Source organism: Myxocyprinus asiaticus, chromosome 26 (genome assembly GCF_019703515.2).
Source record: "Myxocyprinus asiaticus isolate MX2 ecotype Aquarium Trade chromosome 26, UBuf_Myxa_2, whole genome shotgun sequence".
Lineage (NCBI taxonomy): Eukaryota > Metazoa > Chordata > Actinopteri > Cypriniformes > Catostomidae > Myxocyprinus > Myxocyprinus asiaticus.
Genome location: NC_059369.1, coordinates 47094655 through 47117806, shown reverse-complemented (window position 1 = coordinate 47117806; position 23152 = coordinate 47094655). Strand labels below are relative to the sequence as shown.

At 38.7% G+C, this 23152-nt stretch overlaps 1 protein-coding gene across 9 annotated transcripts in view; it reads right to left on the bottom strand.

Annotated features, from left to right (window-relative positions):
- The window catches only part of LOC127417064 (FYVE, RhoGEF and PH domain-containing protein 4-like), a 76993-nt gene that overhangs the window by 10506 nt on the left and 43335 nt on the right, over nucleotides 1–23152 (bottom strand). For 8 of the 9 annotated variants that reach the window (XM_051656766.1, XM_051656770.1, XM_051656769.1 and 5 more), the window contains 3 exons: nucleotides 20063–20200; nucleotides 13356–13518; nucleotides 5313–5694 (listed from right to left, as the gene is read on the bottom strand). In XM_051656766.1, the coding sequence (XP_051512726.1) occupies nucleotides 5313–5694; nucleotides 13356–13518; nucleotides 20063–20200 (683 nt within the window). Of the gene's footprint in view, nucleotides 1–3367; nucleotides 4622–5312; nucleotides 5695–13355; nucleotides 13519–20062; nucleotides 20201–23152 lie in introns of those variants that run through there. The other variant, XM_051656774.1, reaches the window with a different exon arrangement.

The window sequence follows — 23152 nt, the reverse complement described above, 5'->3', positions numbered from 1 at the left end:
ACTATTTATGACACCCTCCACCACTGATGAAAGAAACCAGTTAACTTTTAATATCTCCAGTGCTTGGCACAGCTAAGTGTGTTTCAAACAAGACAATTTGATCAAACGTGCCTCAGAAGACAAAGGATGGATAAGAGGAAACAATTAAAGATTATGTTTTGGTGTTGCTGTTTGACAGAGAAAATAGAGAATGGAAGATCCATGTTCTGCATGAAAAATAATAAATTAAGAATTAGATAGTTTATCTATATGCTAGTTTACTCCTGAAAACTGGCCTTCAGCAGATATGCACATTTAAATATACAGTCTCTCTCCTCTGCGAAAAACGGACCACAAATATTGATGACTCATCTTGCACTCACTCATTTTGTCCAATCAAATGCTCTCTCTCTCCCCCACATACCTCCTACTTTTGACTAGCAATAGCAAGAAGCAAATCATGGTTCACAGCTGTGTGATAAATAAATGCTATTGGCGATAGATAGATAGATAGATAGATAGATAGATAGATAGATAGATAGATAGATAGTATTTGGCTACTGTCAAACATGTAGTCGATAGAGCTTAACTTACATTGAACAGGGAATATTCCTTTTAACATGTCTAAGAGAATGTAAAGTATAAGACAAAACCTGAAAGATAAAGTATTTGGGACTATCCCATTTCACTTCAAAATTTGTATTTGATCTAGATTTAAGAGTTCTGTAAGAGTGAAAAGCTAAAGCATTAATTTTAATTATTTGTACAATGTTTATGTCAGAAGAAATTAAGTCTGGCATAAAGACAGGAGGTTAAAAAAAAAAAAAGGCTCTAATGTCTAACATCAGCATGTCAAACTGGCGGATGTGACAGCACATAACTCAAGGTGTCAAATAACTAACTGTCAGTGAGCAAAACAAACCCCAGACAGCCGCTGATACACTACTGACTCCATAAACACTCACACAAAGACAAAGATTTAAGCAATGCTCAAGTTCCTTTATATCTAGTGTACATTATAATAATAATTTCATGTCCACTTGGCCTATAACATAAGTGTTAACACTCCCTTGTGTAAGTTCCAAAATGTACTTACAGTCTTGGCAACACAGCAACTCATTTGAAATATTTTATTTAATCTTTAGCAAACATAGTGTAGTGACTGAAAGCAGGAAAAATTATAAGCAATATGACTTGAATCCAGAAAACCCAATCTTTTATGCTGGAACTCCTCAACGTCATAAATTAAAAATTTCTGCTCAGCTAGGCGCCAAGGAGTCTAGTTGAGTCCTGCCTTTGGATGATAAAATGGGCAAGGAGAATAAAACAGCATGATTTGAAACAAAAAGGCCATTGGTCAGAGAGGCCCCTCAACCCATGGGACAGTGACATGGGGCAGACTCAGCATGACCTTCTGAACTTCCACACAGAGTTATATACTCTCTGATCAGTATGGTCATGGATAGTGACGAAGAGTTCACATTTTCCTCAGAAGAAGAGCGGGACTCCGAAGAGGAACGTTTAAATTTTGAAGAGCGATTTGATCCAGCCGAGGATACAATTCTGGATGAGTAAGTCATTAAGTTTTACTTACATTAGTTGACATGCTATTTTATATACACTGCATTTGCTGTATTTTGAATCAAATAAATGCAGCCTTGGTGAGCAGAAGAGACTTCTTTTAAAAACATAAAATCTTACAGATCTATAAACTTTTAAACAGTAGTGTCGGTCTAAAGTTAAGTCTTTATGTAAAGAAAATGTATAGTCAGATTACTTCTTTTAACTTAAACTTGATTTTGTGAATAAGCTACAAAAAATACATTCAATCATTAAGTCTCCTCACATTCATTCTCTCTCAGGGGAGGGGTCTTTGTCTCCTCAGGTGTGAATCACATCAATATTCATGATCATCCACGCCTCTTCACATATGGCCTTTCTAACACTAAAAGTGTCTTACAAAAGTTAAATGACTATATTGTTTTGTATGAATGAGTGATCAGGATGGTTTTCACATCATTTTGTAGCAAAAACTCTACATGATCCAGTTCTCAAAAATCTTGTGAACAAATGTTTAGTATGTGTTATATGGCCTTATTTCAGTGACTTAAACATTTAGTTTTTTTAAAAAAACAAAAATAAAACATGCATAAACGTTATTTTCTCAAATATACAAACATGTACATACATGTTGTTCACATACTATTGTAGCCCAGTTTGTGCTGAATACAGTGTTATCAGACTTTAGCCATTAATATGTTTTTAAGCAACTGAAAAAAGCACAAATGTCAAGGCATGTCAAAACTTCTCCAGGGCCCAAAACACCCTCAGACCCTAGAAGGTTAATCTCAACCACATCCAAATTCACAACACAACAAACTCAGTCATACAGCAGCTCATGACGAGTCATATACAGACATCAAAAACTGTGTGAAAGACTTCTATGAACTGTAGCTCCATCAGCACCGACAGTCACCTAGAGGATCCAGATTAGCCAAAACACAAAGCGTCAATCTTCAAATGGGTCCACCAAAACAAAGTTGACAGACAAGAGCTCCAAGACCAGAAAAGGGGGAGCTTGAAACAGTCTGACACAGTTTACAACAGTCTCACATTTAGCTAAAACAGTCTGACATGGTTTGAACTGTTCTTACAACACACCTTTAACACTATAGGAAAATATGCAGCTGTTTTCCTCATAGATAAAGCACCCATTATCTACCCTATACTAAGTTCATACAACTTCACACTAACCACTCAACACTGGTTATGTTAACCTTCACACACATTATGATAGGAAACACTCAGATTGCTCTTTAATAGTAAAAATGCTAAAGCTAATCCAATTAGCCAGCAAGAAAGTCAATGACACTATCTCAGGATTGACTCCTTATGCTTTTCGTTTATGAGCCACCATGAATTCATAGAGCATTCAGAAAGCCTCGTGCGAATAAGACATTTATCCATGATATGCCATGATAGTGTGGACAAAAACCAGTCCCAACTAAATTGAAGTAACTTACCGTGTTATGCTATTTAACCATGCAGATCAATTTCCAAAAGAAATCCTTCAATCCTTCAAGTTTATGACTTAGACTTCAGTACTTCCCGAGTGAAGAGTGTCAAACGAAGCTCAATCTTTCTGGTTTTAAATGGGTACTCCTTCACCCTTGGTTCTGAATCACAACAGAAACAAGGTGGAAGGAATTCACCTAACTGAACTGACTCTAATCAATTCAATTTCTCAAACAATCACTCGTATTCACGGCGATTCACCCCAATCAAATCGAGATTACCCTTTACTGGTTTTTGAACCACTAAGGATAATTAAAGATGACACTAAAGCACGAACAATCATAGAGGACTCAAGATTCACTAGAACACGTACTGAATAATTCATTATTTTGCACCAGTGCTTCAGTTTTGATGGAGGTGTTGTCTTGTTGTTTGTTTGTGTTTGTCTTCTTCTCCTGCCTGTTTTCCAGCAATTGCAGATGATTGTCTCCACTTCAACCTTCAGAAATCGAAGGGGGATTATGTAGTGACTGAACGCAGGAAAAATTATAAGCAATATGACTTGAATTTTGAAAACCCAACCTTTTAACCCTGGAATTCCTCAACGTCATAAATTAATAGATTCTGCTATGAGTCTAGTTGAGGCCTGCCTTTGGATGATAAAATGGTCAAGGAGACTAAAACAGCATGATTTAAAACAAAAAGGCCATTGGTCAGAGAGGCCCCTCAACCCATGGAACAGTGACATGGGGCAGATTCAGCATGACCTTCTGAACTTCCACACAGAGCTGAAGCAGGTTTCCTTGGGAGACCCTCCTGAATTACAATGAACAAAACAACCCCAATTCTATGACTCTTTATTCTGGACAATAACCAGTTTTCTAGGATCCAAATTAGTCATGAGACATCCTCTCTGATCAGTATTCTGCAAACAGCAGCTAAAAAAAGAAATCCCTTTGTTTCATTCATTTAGTAACACATGAACACTTAAAAATGAGACATTTCCTGTCACATGCTAAAAAACTCATTACCAACACATAGAGCTAAAGACCCTCATGTCTGCATGATTCTAATACGAAGACACTAATCTTAATCCAGCAACACTTCACACAAAGTCACAGTACTTCGCTGAGTTAACCCTCTAAATACACAATATCTAGCCTTGCTAGATAATTCTGAAAATGGTGTTATGACTTGTGATCACTTTTATAACTGACGAATGATTATAGCCTGATGTACCTTTTAAAATATGTGTAGTGATTTGTAATCACTTATAACTGACAAATCGATGATTATAGTCTTAAATCTTGTTTTATTCATGTCATTTTTACTAAGAACGGTAACTACTCAGGATAAAACACCTCATGTTTACTATTGAGATTCTTTCTGCATTTCAGGAATGTTTATGTTAATTATTTTTTATATATTCAGTTGTATCCAAGATATAAAATGTACGTTAAAACTTACTATTTCAAGTGGGAATTTTTAAGAATCATTTACACAAAGGATTGTAAATCAGCTTTGAAAAAGACCATATGACTCTGAAAAGCCACCTCTGATTGGCTTAAAGCCTATTTGGGGTGTGAACAAACCGAATGGGTTAAAAGGCCAATTTGAACAACCCCCAGTTGAGTTCTAAGTTCGAGTTCTGAGTTCTTCTCTTCTCTGTGCTCCACTTCCTCTTCAGCTCCACACTCTGGCCCTCGTGGCTTGTAGCCTCTCGTCCCTCAAGTTCCGTGCAATGTAGAAGTCCAGGAAGGCTCGGAGTAAAGCTCCGAGGAAGCCCTTCTCTTCTCTGCGCTAAGACACACACACAAGCCTCATCATCCATCGACCCAACAGACAGCAAACTATCCATGATCTTAACAGATGTCCAAAACATCGACGGAAGCACCCAAACTTTCTACAAAGAGCCAAAGAACCAAGCAACGCAAGGGAACGCAATGACACGCAAGTACATCTCCAGACATTTGCTGAAAGTGCTAATGTATTATTTAAATACTTTGGGTAATCAAACACTCCCTTATTAAAGGTAATTCCTTACAATAGAAATTGTGAGGGGATACAACAAGACATTGTATTATGATTTTAATGGTGGAGAATTTTATTCAGACATATAATCTAATTATTTGTCATTTATTACAACCAGAATTTCATACATTTATTAGCGTAGACATGCGGACAGTTTAATTTAATTCCTAACATGCATACTGTTCCCCAAAAATAGTGTAAAGAAGTGTTTTTTAACACTATGAAATATCCATATTGGTGAACCACAATTCCAAACACATACATATACACACACTATAAGATCTAACCTTCTGCTCTGGGATGTTGTTCATCACAACACACTGCTGCTCATTCTCCTCGCTCCTGTTTATATGACTGTGAGATACATCGACACAGTTCCCATCCGTACTGTCCACCGCTGCATCTCCATTGACCAGTTCATGCATGTCTAGCTTCACAACTGGAACTGAAGTGTCTGAAACTCCATCCTGGTCCTGAAGCCTGTCCCTGTCTCTGTTCATTTGGGCTAGAACCCCGTTAGGAGGTTTCAGAGCATGACATGGGATGCCGGTGGTGGAGCTGGAGTCAGTCGGTTGCTCTTGTTTCTGGTAGTTCTTGTGTGCTGGACTGCAGTTGGGAGATCTGCTGACCTGCTTCAGAGTTGGACCCTCCCTCTGACCATCTTTGTGTCTGAGAGAGAGAGAGAGAGAGAGAGAGAGAGAGAGAGAGAGAGAGAGAGAGAGAGAGAGAGCAAGAGAGACAGAGACACAGTGAATGAAGGTTATCTTCTTTTCTAGACTATAACTCATCTCTACTTAATACCAAACAATCACAACTTTCATCACCAACTCTATCTGCATAGTTCACATGAAATACAATTGAGAAGTTGACATGTCCAGTGGTGTGACATTCTCTATGTTATTCAACTCTATTTCTATTCAGCAAAATTAATTCACAACACATATTGTTCCAAAGCAGATTTACAAAGAATAGTGTCTTACAAAGCCAAAGAAGACAGTTACAAAGCAAAACTCCTTCAGATGTTAAACAGATGAGGAAGAACCCTTGAGACGAATCAAGGCCTTGTCTAAAACTGTTTTAAACAGCACTGTGCATGTAGCTTTCATTAGCTCATTTACAGTGTGTATTCCTTTAAAAATTCATTTGTCACACTGCAGGACCATTTAAAACGAACCAGTGAAGGCAAAATGGTGATTAAAATTGTGAAAATAAAATAAAGTAAGAAATGGTGACCAGTCACACTAACTAACATAAGACACTTTAGCTTACACATTTATGTAAATGTTTACCTCAAATCTTGAAGTTTTTAAAAAACACAAACAAAGCTCATGCAAGTTGCGTCAGAGAGAGCAAAAGAAAGAGTAGAAGAGAAAGACATGTGTTTTACAGTGTGATAATGTCAGTGTTAAAAAAAATATAAGTGTAGAGCAAACTTACTGTTTCAATGTCTGTCTTGTGTGTGTGCATGTCTGTGAGTGTGTGTGTGTGTGTGTGTGTGTGTGTGTGTGTGCGTGCGTGTGTGTGTGTGTGTGTGCGTGCGTGTGTGTGTGTGTGTGTAGGTCAGATGATGAGCGAAGGAGGATGGGAGTAACAGGGAGGGTGAGAAGAGGAAAGGAAAGGAAAGGAAGAGAGGAAATACAGAATATGGCTCCCGAGAGACACAGCTGGCCAACTTCAGAATACATGCCAACATGCCAGAACACACATTTTCACACTCACAAGAGCAAGACAGTTGTTCTAATTTAAGTAAAAAATGCATTCAGAAACACAGCATTACACAGCATGTGTAAGAGATTATACTGTATGTACAGTCAACAGGCCTATATTTATATAAAAAAAAAACACAGACATGCGTCACCCTGAGGGGCTTTATTTTGTCATAATTACTGACAGAATTTTATCCTGCTTATTACACGGCTACTTACCAAAGAGATAAATAAATTATTATGTTATTATGCGAGTAGAAACACTGTGGAGGGATCCGAGAGCTATGAAGGAAATCGGTTGCCTGAGACGACGGCTAATAGTTCGTTTTAGCGGTTATCATAAAAAATATTTAACTGCAGAACACCATGATTGACCAATCAGAATTAAGTATTCCAGAAAGCCATGTGAATTTAATAATTTACGTGACCGAGGACCAGTTATTATTAGGGATGCACTAATACAGAATTAGTGACCGATATCGATAATAGCCAATAAATAATGTTATGGCCATTACGGATGTGATGGGCAATAATTAAAATCTGTACAGTTTAAGCTTGTGACAGTGGTGTAAACAATGTTCACACTATAGATTTAGAACTTTACATGTATAAAAACATTAATATTTACAGAAAAAAAAATAGATGTATAACTGTTTAATCCTTTTGACACTTGGCGGAAAAAAAATATATGGGGGGAAAAAATCCCCAGTTTCCAAAATTGTGTAATTCAGATCAAGACTGATAATTTAAAAAAACTGTTCCTGGGGGAGTCACGTGACACTATGCGAGGGTTGGTCACTTAAAAGCGAGCTCCGCTTTAACTTTGCTACAATTATCCTTTTAAGCAAGTTTAACCAGTGAGAACTGTAATAGTTTTTTAAACTGAGCTCAGAGGGCAGGATGTCAAAAAATTAAAAATCATCAGCCTGTGGGGACATTAAAAAGCACTTACGCTCTCACGCGTCGGACGCCTCGCAGGATCAAGATGGCAGAGGTCCAGTCAATAGTGACAGCAAGCTTTGTGACGTAGGTCGGGATATTTCAAACATTTATGCAGCACTGATGAAAATCTCGACCGACATGGAGGGCATTGCAGAAATACATTGAGTGATCACATCTATGTAGGCGAAAGTTTCCACCCTGATCACAAGAATGGACTATGTTGAAAAACGGGTCGAGTTTCTGAAGTCGGCCGAAAAAGAGCTACAGGCTTTTTAAAATTACCCGCCTGCTTCCAAGGCTGATGTGGAGTGGGTGTGGGAAAAACTAGAGGATATGGAAAATCGGAGCAGATGTAATAATGTTCGTTTCATTGGAATCCCCGAGGGAAAGGAAGGTCAGGATTTGGTGATGTTTTTGGACGGGCTTATTCCAAATTTGATCGACATAGCGGGCTGGCAGCTTGAGATAGAGAGCACACACAGAGCTCTCGGTCAGCTTCCCAGGGTGGGTGACAGACCACGATCTATCCTGGCAAGATTCTTGTGGTCGGCTCACAGAAACTTTGTTCTAAGTGCGGCGAGGAATAAAGGCAAGTTGTGCTGGGAGGACCACAAAATTATGGTTTCTCCGAACTTTGCTAGATCGACTCAAGTGAAGCGGGATGGATTCAAAGAGAGTAAAAAAATCGCTGCACCAACAGAAGGTATCAGACCCCAATCGCTGCAATCTCACTTGACACCGAGAAGGCGTTTGATAGGGTGGAATTTTTTTGTAATTAACATTTTATATTAAATCTTACAATAATAAAGAAAAGCAAAAACATATATATTATACACAATCAACATTTAAACCCCACAATCCCCTTCCCCCGCCCCACAACAAACATCCCTGTGATCACACATGAGTAAATATACAGAAAAAAAGCATACAAACACAAAAACATATATATATATATATATATAATAATAATCATACTCAAAACTATACTACACTATTCCCCACATCGATGACCGCCCATCACCCAAAACACAGAGTCTGGGGCTAAACAAAACCCAAGTGCCCACCACGTCACACACAAAACTCTGAACCTTCAACTAAAATTCCTGGATCTCAGTACACCACCAAAAAACATGGGCCGTATCTCCATCCTCCGATTGACATCGCCAGCAGGTGGGTGTGTCTTTAAGACCAAGCCTATACAATCTAGAGGGGGTCCAATACAATCTATGTAAAATCTTGAATTGCATAAGGCGCACCCTTGCATCTCTAGATGCAGACTTGACGTTTTTTAGAATCCTATCCCACTCTCCCTCCTCCAATACCAAGTTTAAATCTTTCTCTCATAATCTCTTGATAGAAGTTAAAGCTTTGTCCCCCATTAGCAGGGAGTAATACACTGATGCCTCATGATCTTTTCCAAAAGCAGTAATCACCTCTCCAAGAGTATCTGCCACTTTAGGGGGGTGTATGCTACTCTCAAAAACAGATACAGAGCAGGTGACACAGCTATAAATACCTATAAAACTGAGATCTGGGAATCCCAAAATGTTGAACTAAATCTTCAAAACATCTCAACACTCCACTCTCATACAGGTCACCGAGTGTATTAACCTCCCTCACAATCCACTCTGACCAGCAGAAAGGGGACTTATTAATACATAATTTTGAGTTCTGCCATATGCTCGAGGCAACATTTAAATAAATGTCTGAGTTAAACACTCTGGACACTTTTGTCCATATCGCGTGCAAATGCGAGATAACGGGGTGTAACTTAACTTCACCGATTAGTTTGATAGAAAGGTTTTGCAATGGTGAAATAGAGGCAAGAACTTCCTGTTCAATACCAAACCAGGGAGAGGCTCTCTCAGGTGGAAGCGACCAATAATGGGGAAAGAGGGCAACCCTGCTGGGTGCCCCATCCAGATTAAAATAATCTGAAATTAATCTATTTGTTTGTACCGCCGCTACTGGTATGCAATAAAAGTATTCCCGAACCCGTATATTTCCAAAATCTTAAAAAGATAATCCCATTCTACCATATCAAAAGCATTTTCGGCATCAAGTGAGAGTCTGATCATTCACCACTGACCACATGATGTTGATGAAATGGCTAATGTTATTAGAAGAGCTAATATTGTTTTTTTTTTTTTTTTTGGTACGATCCCTGTTACAGGGTGTAGGTACCAAATTTTTTGTTATTGTTTCCCTCCCCTTGTCCCCTCCCTGATCCAGGTAGATGGGGATGACCTGCCAGCAGATGGGGCGGAGGGCACGCCCCAGGGAAAGGGGGGGGGGGGGTGGATGTACGTCATGCCGGGGGCTCCCCGGCCTGTGAGAACGAGGGAGGAATGTGGCAGGGCGGAGGGCGGGGCCGGGTCGTGATTCCACACACCTGGCCCCAAATTAGGCTGATTAAGCCCGACAGGGATAAGGCCAACCAGAGACGGCAGTGCGACAGACAGAGAGTTACAGACAGCTGTCTGACTGTTTATGTTTGTGACTTTGTGTCTTGGTTAAGTTTACTATTAAACTATTATTTATATTGTTAAGCCAGTTCTCGCCTCCTCCTTTCCATTGAATGTGTTACAACTCGGTATGGACAAAAGTGTAGGGAGTGTGGGCTAGGATTCTAAAAAATGTCAAGTCTGTATCGAGAGATGCAAGGGTTAGCCTTATGCAATTCAAGATTTTACATAGACCCCCTCTAGATTGTATAGGCTTGGTCTTAAAAACACACCCACCTGCTGGCGATGCCAATCAGAAAATGGAGTCACAACCCATGTTTTTTGGGGGTGTGTTAAGATCCAAGAATTTTGGTTGAAGGTTCAGAGTTTTATATGTGATGTTTTGGGCACTCAAATTTCATTCTGACCCAGACTCTGTATTTTGGGCAATGGGGAGGTCATAAATTTGGGGGATAAAGACATAAAAACTGGGTTCTGACCAGCATTATGATTGGCAGGCAAATTATTTTAAGGGGATGGAAGTTGGATGGAGTGCCCTCATTTCCGGAGTGGTGTGCGGAGATGGGGAGGGTGGCTTCTTTCAAGGAGAAGTCAAGCAGAAGGCTGGGGGTTCAGAATTTGTTTGACAGGAAGTGGGGCAATTACTTGGTGTTTCTGGTGGACTTTCAGGGAGGGGTTGTGGAGAGAGATGTTAGTTTTAATTATATATGATTATTATGTTTTTTGTTTGTTTGTTTTTTGTTTTTTCTGTGTATCTATTTGTGACCACAGGGGTGTTCGTTGGGGGTTAGGGTGGGGTTGGTGATTGGGGAGGGGTATTGGGGGGCTTAAATGTTAAATGTTGATTCAGTGTATATATGTTGTGTTTTTTTTTTTGTTTTTTTTTTTTGTTATATGTTTATGAATCAATAAAAATGTTAATTAAAAAAATAAAATAAAAAAAAATTCTGGGTAAGAGTCCAGAATTTTATCAGTGAGGTTTTAGATAATACAATTTTATTCTGCCTGAGACTATGTATATTGGGTGATGGGGTGTTATTAAAGTAGGTGACAAATATACAAAAGTTTGGGTCAAAACTAGTGTAATGATTGGCAGACATATAATTCTTAGAGGATGGAAATCCATTGGCGCTCCCTCATTTCAAGAATGGTTCACCGAATTGGGTAGGGTGGTGGCATTTGAAAAGATGTCATATTAACAGCTTGGCAAAACAGATGCATATGGTAAGAAATGGGACAGGTATTTGGCCTTTCTGGAGGGTTCTCAGTGAGGACCATGTGGAGAGAAATATAATTGTGGTGATACAGTAATTGTACATTCTATTCATTGTGGAATTCTTTCTTTTCTCTTTGTTCTTTGATTTTTACATTTTTTATGTTCTCAAATATTTTCTTTTGTTTGTTTGTTTATATGTGTGCATGGTGTAATTTAGGCTTTGACCAAAGGGATATTTGTTGAGGGACAGGGTGGAGTTGGGGAAGGGGATATAATGGGAGTTAAGTTGATTCTGTGTGTATATGTTCAGTTTATTCCATATTTCACATAAGAATAAAAAAAAAATGTTAATAGCAAAAACACTGTTCCTACTGGCAGATACCAGTCACTGTGTACAATGTGGACACTAACGTATTGTGCATCCCTAACAATCAAAACTGCACAAACTATGCTGTAAAGAGATAATCCATTCAAAACTAGGCAAGACATAAATGTGCAGAAACAGTGAACGAAAAATTCAACAAAAATACAGAAAGACTTCATGCACACACACACACATACACACACACACACACACAGGGCACACCTCACGCTGTTTCCCCCTCTACATCAGATAGCGTTTCCTGTGAGATAGAGAATAGACATCTGGATATGAGGGATCAACAAGATTGCTATTACAGATGGCTGTTAATACACTGCTACACTCTGGAGCACTGAGAAAGATTAATATGTGCTATCTGTTACCGAGTTCAGTGTATGACTAGAACATTTAAAATCTGTCTGATGCAAAGATCATGTAAATAGATAATAAAAGTCATGAAGCATTGTTTTATTAATCTGGCATAATTAAATTTGGTACGATCACATATTGTGAGAGCTAAGGTTTTTCAAATTAAAAAACAAAACATTGAATAAAGCTATCAAATGCAGCCATACATGTAGAGTGGTATAGATTTCTCCCTAACTACATGTTAATCGTTCTCCCCATGTGGTTGTAAAGTGATCCTCTGCAGTTGTTTGGGGTCATGGCTCTCTGGTCATCAGCTGCTGGAGTGATCGAACCACTGTTAACCACCCATCAACTCATGCTCTCTCTCTCTTCATAGCTTACATGAGGAATTTCTGAGCCTAGTCACACACAGTAGCATTACACCAGCAGGAACACAGGTTTTTCAGAGTAAATGTGGTTTATTGTTCAGCCTTTGTTACAGTGAAGGGTTTTATGAGACAGAGGAATATTCTGGGTTCAAAACAAGTGAAGCTCAATCAACAGCATTTGCGGCACAATGTTGATTAACACACACACACACAACTTTATTTAGAAAAAAGTAAAAATCAGATTTTACATTTAGTCATTTAGCAGATGATTTTATCCAAAGTGAGTTACAGTGAGACACTTAAAATGGAAGTCAGAGGGGGCAGAATTTGGAGGGTGTAAAGGCAGAAATGTGAAGCTTATAATTTTATAAAAAGCACTTTTTTATTTTTCTGTTAAAATTCATGTATAATTTGAGTTGTACAGTTGTTTATATCAAAAAATGTTCAGATCAATTTAGGGTTTACGGCATTATGTCGTCATGGCAATGAAGTTGTAAAATGTGATGTAACTTTACACAGATGGGGTTGGTATGTGATTTTATCACAGTAAAATCATGTTAACACACATATTATTTATTTCTTGTGTCTATGCTTTTGAATCAGTGAGTATTTTAACGTTTACGTATTGGCCCCATTGACTTCCACTGTATGTGCCTCACTGGAACACACATTTTAACTTTTTTTTAAAGAAAAGGTGGGACGAGTCAATACAAAGTTTTGTGATAATCAACATTATACCACAAATGCTGTTGATTGATCTTAACTTGAGTATATTATGATGCACAGTAGTTACATACTGTATATATGTAATGCTAACCCTATACATATACTGTATACATACAGTACATACACTGTATATACCTCACACTACACAAACAAAACGAGTAGATCTCACATAAGTACCTGCTCTCTTCAAAGCGGCTGATGAGGTTGGACACTCTGCCCTTTCCTTTGGCTCCTTCTACTCCTCCCCCTTCCATACTGGGTTTGATGGCTGACGTTCCTGTGCCGAGTGGAATAGAGACTTCTGTCACCGGACTCTGGAGGTGTGCTGGCTTAGGAGGCACTGCAGGAAATCAAAGAGCATTTCATAATGTACTTGTGTTAATGTTGTGGTCTGATGAACAGTTATTCAATCTGAAAATCTTAAATGATCATTGCACGTCCATTGCTGGTGAAACCACATTCCGATTTGCATTCAATGGCATTATAGAAAAGTAAAAGCAGCATAAACGTTTGAGGAACTTGCACCTTGGATAACTTGAGGTTGAGTACCTTGCGACGGCTCACTCATTTCGAGCATCAAACCAACAACCTTCCTGTTAACAGCCCTGACCACAAGTAAAACCACAAGTAAAAGTCCTAAAACAGGACAGTGATTCCTGGATCTAAACTAGTAGAGCATGACACTAGTAAAAATCTAGATGCAGTGCATCTTTTTTTAAAGTACTGTATATTGCGAGGAAACCTGATAACACTTGCCATGTGTGATGAAATGCATCTGCAAGCCAATTAATCTGTCTCTGCCTTTTGTCAGACAATCATAGCCCATGTCAATCAATCTGATTGCGTGGTGTTATTTTAGTGCTCAATGCTCCACCCAGTCTATACAGACTGAAAACAGAGGTAGCCCCTCTTATTTCAGATTGTGGCATTAGAGGGTTGTATTAGTAACTTTTTTCTTCATTTAATTTTATTTATGGCCTTTCATTTTACAAGACAAAGAGAGAGACAGAAGAATAGAGCGGGGGAATCAGCAAATGCCAGTCAAAACCAATTCCGTAAAAAATAATAAAAAATAAATAAAAACTGGAATCAAACAATTTTCATGGCATTCTGTTAGGGTTGGGCAATAAAAAGATCTCAATATTTATTACGATAAAAAACATCCACAATATCGATGATAACCTTTTGAGTAATTTTCGTTATTTAGCCTATGTTTTACATCTAGATGATCAGGTAAGTGTAGCTAAAAATTCGGAAGCAATTCGGCTTTCTCAGACGGTATGAAGTTGCTAACGTTAATAGCCTTGCTAACGATTAGGCTACGCCGGTCACCGTGGTCTGGGTCTGGAGCTGGGTTGATTCCATCCGGACCGCAAGACTTCATGATGACAGTTGTGCCCTCTCATCGTCTCTACTGAGCAGCGCGACAAAACAACAGTGCTATGTACACCAGCTCTGATCTTTCTGCGCTGTAGTGGGCTTTAACCCACTATGCTAAGGAGTGGTGGTAGTGTAGTAGGATAAAGTCCTTGAGCAAGGCACTTAAATCCAGTTTGCTCCAGGGGGATTGTCCCTGTTATAAGTGCACTGTAAGTTGCTTTGGATAAAAGCGCCTGCCAAATGCATAAATGTAAATGTATTCTTCAATATTTTTCTCTAGTACCGAACACGCTTCACTTATGCACTGTCCCACTCCACATGTGTTGTCTCTTTTCCCTATATGTGAGGCGCTGCATAAGTTAACGTGGTTTCACAGCACATTTAGACCATAACATTTAGCTTTATTAATCAGCATTTAATAATAAACAAATAGATTTCTGTTCTAATTTTGTGAAAATTAATCAGATGTCATTATCTCTGGCATGGATGACAAGCAAAGACAATAAAATTACTAGTTGGTAGCCTAGTCTTTCTCACTTTATAAAAATGGTCCATTCAGACTTTTACATTTTCTAAGTTTTCACTCAGGGGATACCCCCTGAACACCCATACAGTATCATTCCTCAGTCACAAGAGCTTCTATGCCCCGATACTTGGGTATCTGAATGTAAAACAATATAAAAAATATTTAATTTGAATGTAAAAATATTCAAACAAATGCTGGACTGCTGTTATTATGATTCAAAATGGAGTTCATAAACTGAAGTTCAGGAGGAGCTTGCTCATCTAATCTGCCAATCAGACTGCTGCAGAATATATAAGCCACCGCTTACCTCACTCTAGCAACAGTCTTTCCGTGATCTGGCCCCACCGACTTACCTTTGACAGATTTATGCAGCGAGAAGACTTGGATGCTACTCTACTGCTGCAAAGCATTTGTCCATTCAGGTGAGCTCCTCCATCGCAAATAATCACTTTATTCATCAGACGCTGCCGCAGCAGCTCTCTATTTTTAGATTTTGCAGCAATGGCGGCTGCCATTTTAACGGTTGTGTTCCAATTGCAGCTTCGATTTAAAGAGGCATTTAGGAGAGTCACGTGGCGCCATGCGAGGTTCGGACGTGTGAACGGCAAGCTCTGCACACTTTGCTAGTTTTAATACTTTTTGTGTCATAAACCGGTGAGATTCTTCGGAAGACAATATATCTAAGAATTCAAAATCCCCGGGCTCTGGAGAGTCAATTTGGATGGTGAAGGAAATTCTGCGTCGATCGATGAACGTGTCGGCAATGCTGGTGAAGGTCATTGCTGACTTGAAGGATCTTGCTGTAATACATCGATCGATCACTGCCATGGAGATGAAATTCACCGAGATGGTTACAAGAGTGGCGGATGTTGAGAAACGGATCGATTATCTGGAGTCATCTGAGAGGGAATCAGTTGCTAACCCGCTAGCGACCAAGGCAGACTTGGAGCGCATCTGGGAAAAGTTGGAATACTTGGGGAATCATAACCGGTGAAACAATGTCCGAATTGTTGGAATTCCTGAGGATGAAGAAGGCCGAGATATGGTGAAATTCCTAGATGGACTCTTCCTGAGTCTGCTCAACATAACAGGCCATAAGCTGAAAAACGAGCGAGTTCGATGGCCTCAGAGAATTGACCCGACTGAAATACAGATATAATACTATATTGTCGCGGAAGGTGGAATTTTGGCTATTCAGGGCAAGACAGTCATATTTTGAGTTGGGGCACAAAGCAGGGAAGCTTTTGGCTAGATATATAAAGCAGAGAGTGTCTCTTTCTACCATTCCCTCAGTGAAATCTGCTGGTGGGGAAATATTTACCTCAGCCATTGATATTAATAATGCTTTTAAAAAATTCTATCTTGATCTTTATAGTTCCATGTCTTCATCTACTGATGAAGACATTAGGAACCTTGTGGAACCATTTGAACTCCCAAACCATTTTTTTCCATTTGAAAAAATTATCTTGATTCTGAGATAACCTTGGAGGAGCCTGGCGAGGTAATTAAGGCCTTGCCTATAGACAACTTCGGGGCCAGATGGCTTTGCTGCTGATTTTTTAGATTATTGTTCTGTCTTGCCCTGGAACCATTAGCAGCCGTGATAAGAAGGGAAGATGAGCAGAAGGTGTGGCGCATAAGCTTTTGCTTTACGCATATTATATTTTATTATTCGTCTCCGACACCATTAGATCTGTGCCTTGCCTCCATAGAATCATTAATTCCTTTTCTAGGTTCTCGGGATACAGAGTCAATTGGTCTAACTCAGAAACTTTGACTCTGACAGTGTACTGCCCAGTAACGGCTTTCCAGCTGGGTGCCTTCCAGTGGCCCAAAGAGGGCATTAAGTATTTGGGCATTTTATTCCCAGCAAATTTGTCTGATTTAGTTAGAGTTAATTTTGATCCCTTAATAAAAAGGTTTTCTAGTGATGTGGGCAGGTGGGCTTCATTACATTTATCGATGATTGGGAAGGTTAATGTTATTAAAATGAATTGTATTCCAAAATTCTACTACCTGCTACAGTCTCTCCCTGTAGATGTCCCCCTCTCTTATTTCAAGCAATTTGATAGCATAGCGAAGTCCTTCATTTGGAATGGTATGCGTCCTAGATTACATTTTAATAAGTTACATCTCAGTTCTTTAGGTATTTACAGCTGTGCCACCTTCTCTGTATTGTTTTTGGGAGTAGCACACACCCCCCTAAAATGGCAGATACTCTGGGAGAGGTGATTACTGCTTTTGGAAAAGATCATGAGGCATCAGTGCTAATTCAGTACCTGGGGGTTGGAGTTTTAACTTCTATAAAGAGATTCTGGGAGAAAGATTTAAACTTGGTATTGGAGGAGGGAGTGTGGGCTAGGATTCTAAATAACATCAAGCCAAATCTAGAGATGCAAGGGTGCGCCTTATGCAATTCAAGATTTTACATAGATTCTATTGGACCCCCTCTAGATTGTATAGGCTTAGTCTTAAAGACACACCCACCTGCTGGCGATGCCAATCAGAAGATGGAGACACAACCCATGTTTTTTGGGGGTGTGTTAAGATCCAAGAATTTTGGTTGAAGGTTCAGAGTTTTATGTGTGATGTTTTGGGCACTCAAATTTCACTATGCCCCAGACTCTGTATTTTGAGCGATGGGGCGCTCATAAATTTGGGGGATAAATATAAAAAAATTGGGGAGGGGTAATAGTGGGGGTTTAATGTTAAATGTGATTCTATATATATATATATATGTTGTGTTTGTTCTTTGTTTTATGGCTATGAATCAATAAAAAATGTTAATTGAAAAAAATTTTTTTTTATAGAGGCATTTTATTCCGATGCACTCCAGTGCTTCTATCCGGTTCTATCACACAGGTGGTTCCTCTTAGCTTAATTGCTGCACTTCAGATGTCTCCCCCTCTCCCCCTCTCCCAGCTCCAGAGAAAACTCCTCATGCATATGAATTCATTCAATAATGATCACATTTTACCTGCATTTCTGTATGCAGTGCTGAGCTGCAGATCTTTTAATTTCTATTTAATTTTTGTTTTTTTGCTCACATTAAATTATTTCTAAAGCTGTCTTCCCAGGAAGTCATTAATACTGTACATCTGGTAGTAGATGGGGTTTCAGGCTTTTGCAATCAAGGTTTTCAGTTATCCGTTTATCATACCCACCCACACTTGATACTGCCGTAGCAGTGCCCCGCTCTAATGTGATTTTAATTGTCATGTTCCCTAACTAAAATTTTGCTTCCCTTACATGTGTGTACAAATGTGATTATGTTTTCCTAACTAACCTTTTGCTTCCTTTACAGGTGTGTAAACAGAGTTATTTCTATTTCCTCCACAGGCTGCTTCGGTGCAATATACCTATTGTACAGGTCCCTACATCTAACCCTTCCACCCGGAGCGGGCCCCTTGCGTGAGGCTGCCTCAGCAAGCCAGCTACTTCGGTGCAGTTTACCAAGATTTAGCACTTCCATTAGACTTTGATTTGCCATTTCTTTCACCCATTTTGAGGAGAACATCACACTTAATAAACGGTTCTACTACAGCATTATTTGTCATGTTTGCATACAAGTCTAAGGATATAATATTCTATAAATATTTATCTAAAAGCACTTATAATCTTTCCATGTGCTTGCTGCCCTTTTATTCTAAGCATCTTTTTGAGGGGTAAAGTTACAGTTCGAGTCAAGCCTCTTCCTCGAGCACCTCCTTTGCGGACAGCAAGCCACATAGGCTTACCCTTTATCACTCAAAGAGTATATGGGCAGGCAAACTTGTGAAACGAACAGATGATTCTTTAACACTGATATCCATCTGCACTTGATTGAGAAACTCGATTGAGAAGATCGCTCAGACCCCACTGTTTTGGCTGTCTCTGGGCCACCAATTCAGTTTTGTAGAGACTATTTTGGCTGTTTAGGATTTATTTATTTTATTTATTTTTATACAATGTGAAAATGTGAATGTGCATCCTGATAAATATCGATATCAAATGATAGGAAAAATAATATTGTGATAATATTTTTGACCATATCACCCAGCCCAACATTCTGTTAACATTTCTTAAAACATCTGCATTCTTACACCGATGTGGACAGAACACTGTACTGAAATACTAGTATTTCCTGCACTGATATTCAGAGCCACAGAAATAAAACTGTTTTGCTGAGTTGTGAGATTGCAGTCTGACTTAAGCAAAATGAGAGGGAGACTGAATCGCACAAAATAATACAAAACCATCAAACAGACAACATCTTTCTATTGCATTGAACTCGTTGGTTGCACACAATAACAAACTGACAATACAACAAGTGTAGTCTGATTCTCGAACATTGAATAACTCTTAAGAACTGGTTCTTTTAAATGAATCATAAAATGACTCAAATCAAATTCAAACTCATGATGAGAAACTGTATTATGATGTACATAAGGCTCATGAGACTTAAATGAGTGCAATTACTGACTGTTATTTTTTATTTGTTTATTTTTTGTAGGGGTCAAAGAGTACTTAATGAATCATTAATGGTATTGTTAAAGAACTGGATTTACGTGCAATAAAAATCTGAAAAATTCGAGTTTTTAGATTTTCAGTGACCTGAACTTTTTTCTTAAAAGCAAATTAATTTCACAAGTTTTTATCTGCAATGATTATCAATGGAAAATAATTTATGCTTTTCAAAGCAGACAATTCTGTTTAGAGATAACACATGGGTTGAAGGACGCTTGAAGGAGTGTGTGTGAGACTTTATATATGGTACTGATTACAGCAGCAGTTTCAGCATTCATCAGTACCCATTCATTTAAATCTCTTGAATTGCAGCATTCAGTGTTCAGGGACTGATGAAAGGGAAAATGTGAACTAGTGTGTTGTATTTTAGCATTTAGTGATGACTTCTTTTAAAGCATGCAACTTTGCATGAGCAGTCAGCAACACTGTGGAATTGTGCGAGTGTGTGTGTTTTGTGTAAGTGTCTCTATACCTTGCGGTTTGGGATGCAGCAGCCGGCGGCCTGAACCTCGTCCATTTACTCCAGTGTGACTCTTGTCACTGAATCTGGATCCATGACACAACCGCTCACTGCGGCGGCTTTGCTCAGTCGGGCTGCTGCTGCCAACAGCTGCAGGAGAGAGAAAGAGTGTTAAGACAGTAGTTTGGAAAGACTGACATGCTTTTATGTGCTTTAAGTCTTTCTGTGAATAAGCTTAAAAAACCCTTGAAATGCATGTTGATGTATTTCCCAATGAAACAGGTAGGGGAAGGACATATTTTTTTTTAAACAGCCAATGGTCTTTTGTGTACGTAAAGGACGTAAATCATGAACCATGTTTTTTGCCTGTTGCTATTGCTGGTCAGTTTTAGGATGGTGATTATTACACTAGAGAGCATAATATTGAACAAACTGAAGAGTAAGCTACCACATAGATGACCCTCAAACTAACAGAAAAAATCTCATTTTAATTTCATGGGGTCTTTAAAAGTGTTTGTAAAGTGTGTAATTTCTGCACTACTAGCAGCACCAAACAGGACTGCACCATAACTGTACAAACCCTAAACCTAACCCTCCAAACTCACACTATTGGTTGAGACAATGTAGCTGTTTCGGCTGGCCGGAAACACACAGATCAATGTTTTGTGTCAAAGTCAGCGTTTACAATTGGACAAATTAAGGATAGTTGAAATGAATGTAATACTGATTAAATGCAATAGTGCTAAAACAAAAGCTTTCACATACAACTAAAGCATGCCAGTAAATTTACCTTTGTGCAGAAGTGAGACACGACATGTTTAATTTAGAGGTCTGTTTTCGAGCTCCTGATATCAGTCAGTGGAAAAGTGACCTTGAAACTGGCAGTGACTTAAACTTGAAACAAAAACTAAAAATAGCCACCAAGTTCCTCAATCTATGTCAATTACGGAACAAACAAAGTGTTTCAGATTGTTTGGACGATCAATATGCAATCTATGAGGAAGCTTTTCTATTCGGCTAAGCCAAGAAATGTTTCCTGAAAAAAAGGTCCACTCCGTTTTAGATGTGGAAATAATAACAACATGAAAAAGTTCTGGGTTCCCACGATGTACAACCAAAACTGCAATCTTTCCAAAACAACCACAAACAAAATAAGAGATAATAAGATGGCTATTTTTACAGCAGAAGCTACAGAAATAAAGGTCGCTCTCACAAGAAATCGCAAAGTCCCTTGAAATAGAAGAACTACAGTAACAAATGCAAAAGAGCTGCACAGACTGGACACTTCTTTTTAAAGTCAATATGAAATGATATTCACAACCATTTTTACCTTCAATAAAGTGACGTATTGCAGAGTGAAAAGAAATATTCATTGGAGAAAAAATGTAGGGCAGATCTTTATTTTATCCATCAGGAACTGATTGTATTATGAGAAATGCTCTCTATAATACAAGAGGAGCTGACAAATAAGAGTGCTTGATGATGTCAGAAGAATAGGAAAGTTGTTTCAAAGGTGGAGCAAGTTATTACATTTTAATGAAATATTACAAAAACAAACTATTTTCTTTTTGTTTGGAATAATGTGCACCACAAAACTGTACATATAAAGAACAGCAATGTGTATTAAGAAATTATTTATAATGTGTTTAAACAGTTTCTCCCCACTGTTTATTTACTTTAACAACACAAGATTAAAATAAAAGCAATAAGGACAAAACGTGTGAAACAAGAAAATCCCACTGCAAGTTCACTGTGACCTACTTGCTCAATACTATCTCACTCACACACACACTCACACACACACACTCACACACACACACTCTCTCTCACACACACACACACACTCTCACACACACACACACACACTCTCACACACACACACACACACTCTCACACACACACACACACACTCTCACACACACACACACACTGTGGGCAGATGATGCAGTCCTGGTGTAGATTCCTCTTTCACACGGGTCCCTTTTCCTGTTTGACCACTCTATATTTTCATCTCACAATCATTACGCTAAATCCAGACTTTGCAAAGAGAGCAAGGGTACACATAGTTAAAGGGATAGTTCACCCAAAAATAAAATTCATCACTCACCCTCAGGGCCATTTCTAGGCTTAGGCGAACATGAATCCTAATCAATACACCAAAATAGCACACAATGTTTCATTATAAGCCTTTGAACACAAAAAGCCATTCACAAAAACATCCTTTGTGAAGTGTGAAGCTTTTGATGGAGTAAGGCCTCAATATACTTCCGTAGAAGTTCTTCTTCATCTTTGGGCAACAGCCTCATGGGATAGTTCATGTCTGAGGATGAATGATTCTGTTGTGTTGGCAGTAAATACAGTATGTGCTGGAGGTGTGAAGGACAGATTCATGAGTGCCAGCTCATTCATCTCAGATTTGGCTCAGGTTGTGGGCAGCAGCAATTAATGAAACATTATACAAACAAGGTTTCTTTGGATAACAATTAGCGTCACCAAATAGAATTGCAAAAACACTAAATATCAAACACTCCCGCCTTTCTCCATTGGTCGGACAAGCAAATAGTCCCACCCCAAACTCATGTCATTGGCTGAACCAAACAAACAGAGCAAACACCCACAACCCCCTAGCACGGCGTGTTTTGCACGGGTAACGACCACTTAAAAAAAAATCTAGCTTGCATTAACATTTTAAGGTTTTAATATGAAATACAAGAATTAAAATTAAATTACAGTAATATAACTAAATATTGCATGCAAATAATAAAAAATGTTTTATAATTATCATAGCGCTTTCCAACAACCCAAAATATCATAATCTGAAAACATGCAGGTTTGCTGTAGGATTCTAATTCACATTCTCTAGCGGAGTGTTTGTGCATGTGTAACTGTAATCAAAACTAAAGTATCCTCAGGTGAGTCATGATGCTAATCTCAGGGCATGGACCTGCTGTAGAGTTACCATAGAAACCTGTTTACTTAATCCTCTGTGTGTGATGTGCACTATTTCTATTTCATCTGTGTTTTCCCCAACAGACATCAAGAGGAGAGTCTCACCAGGATCTCAGCAGCAATGGAAGAGCGAGCAGGATTGATGGCTAACCA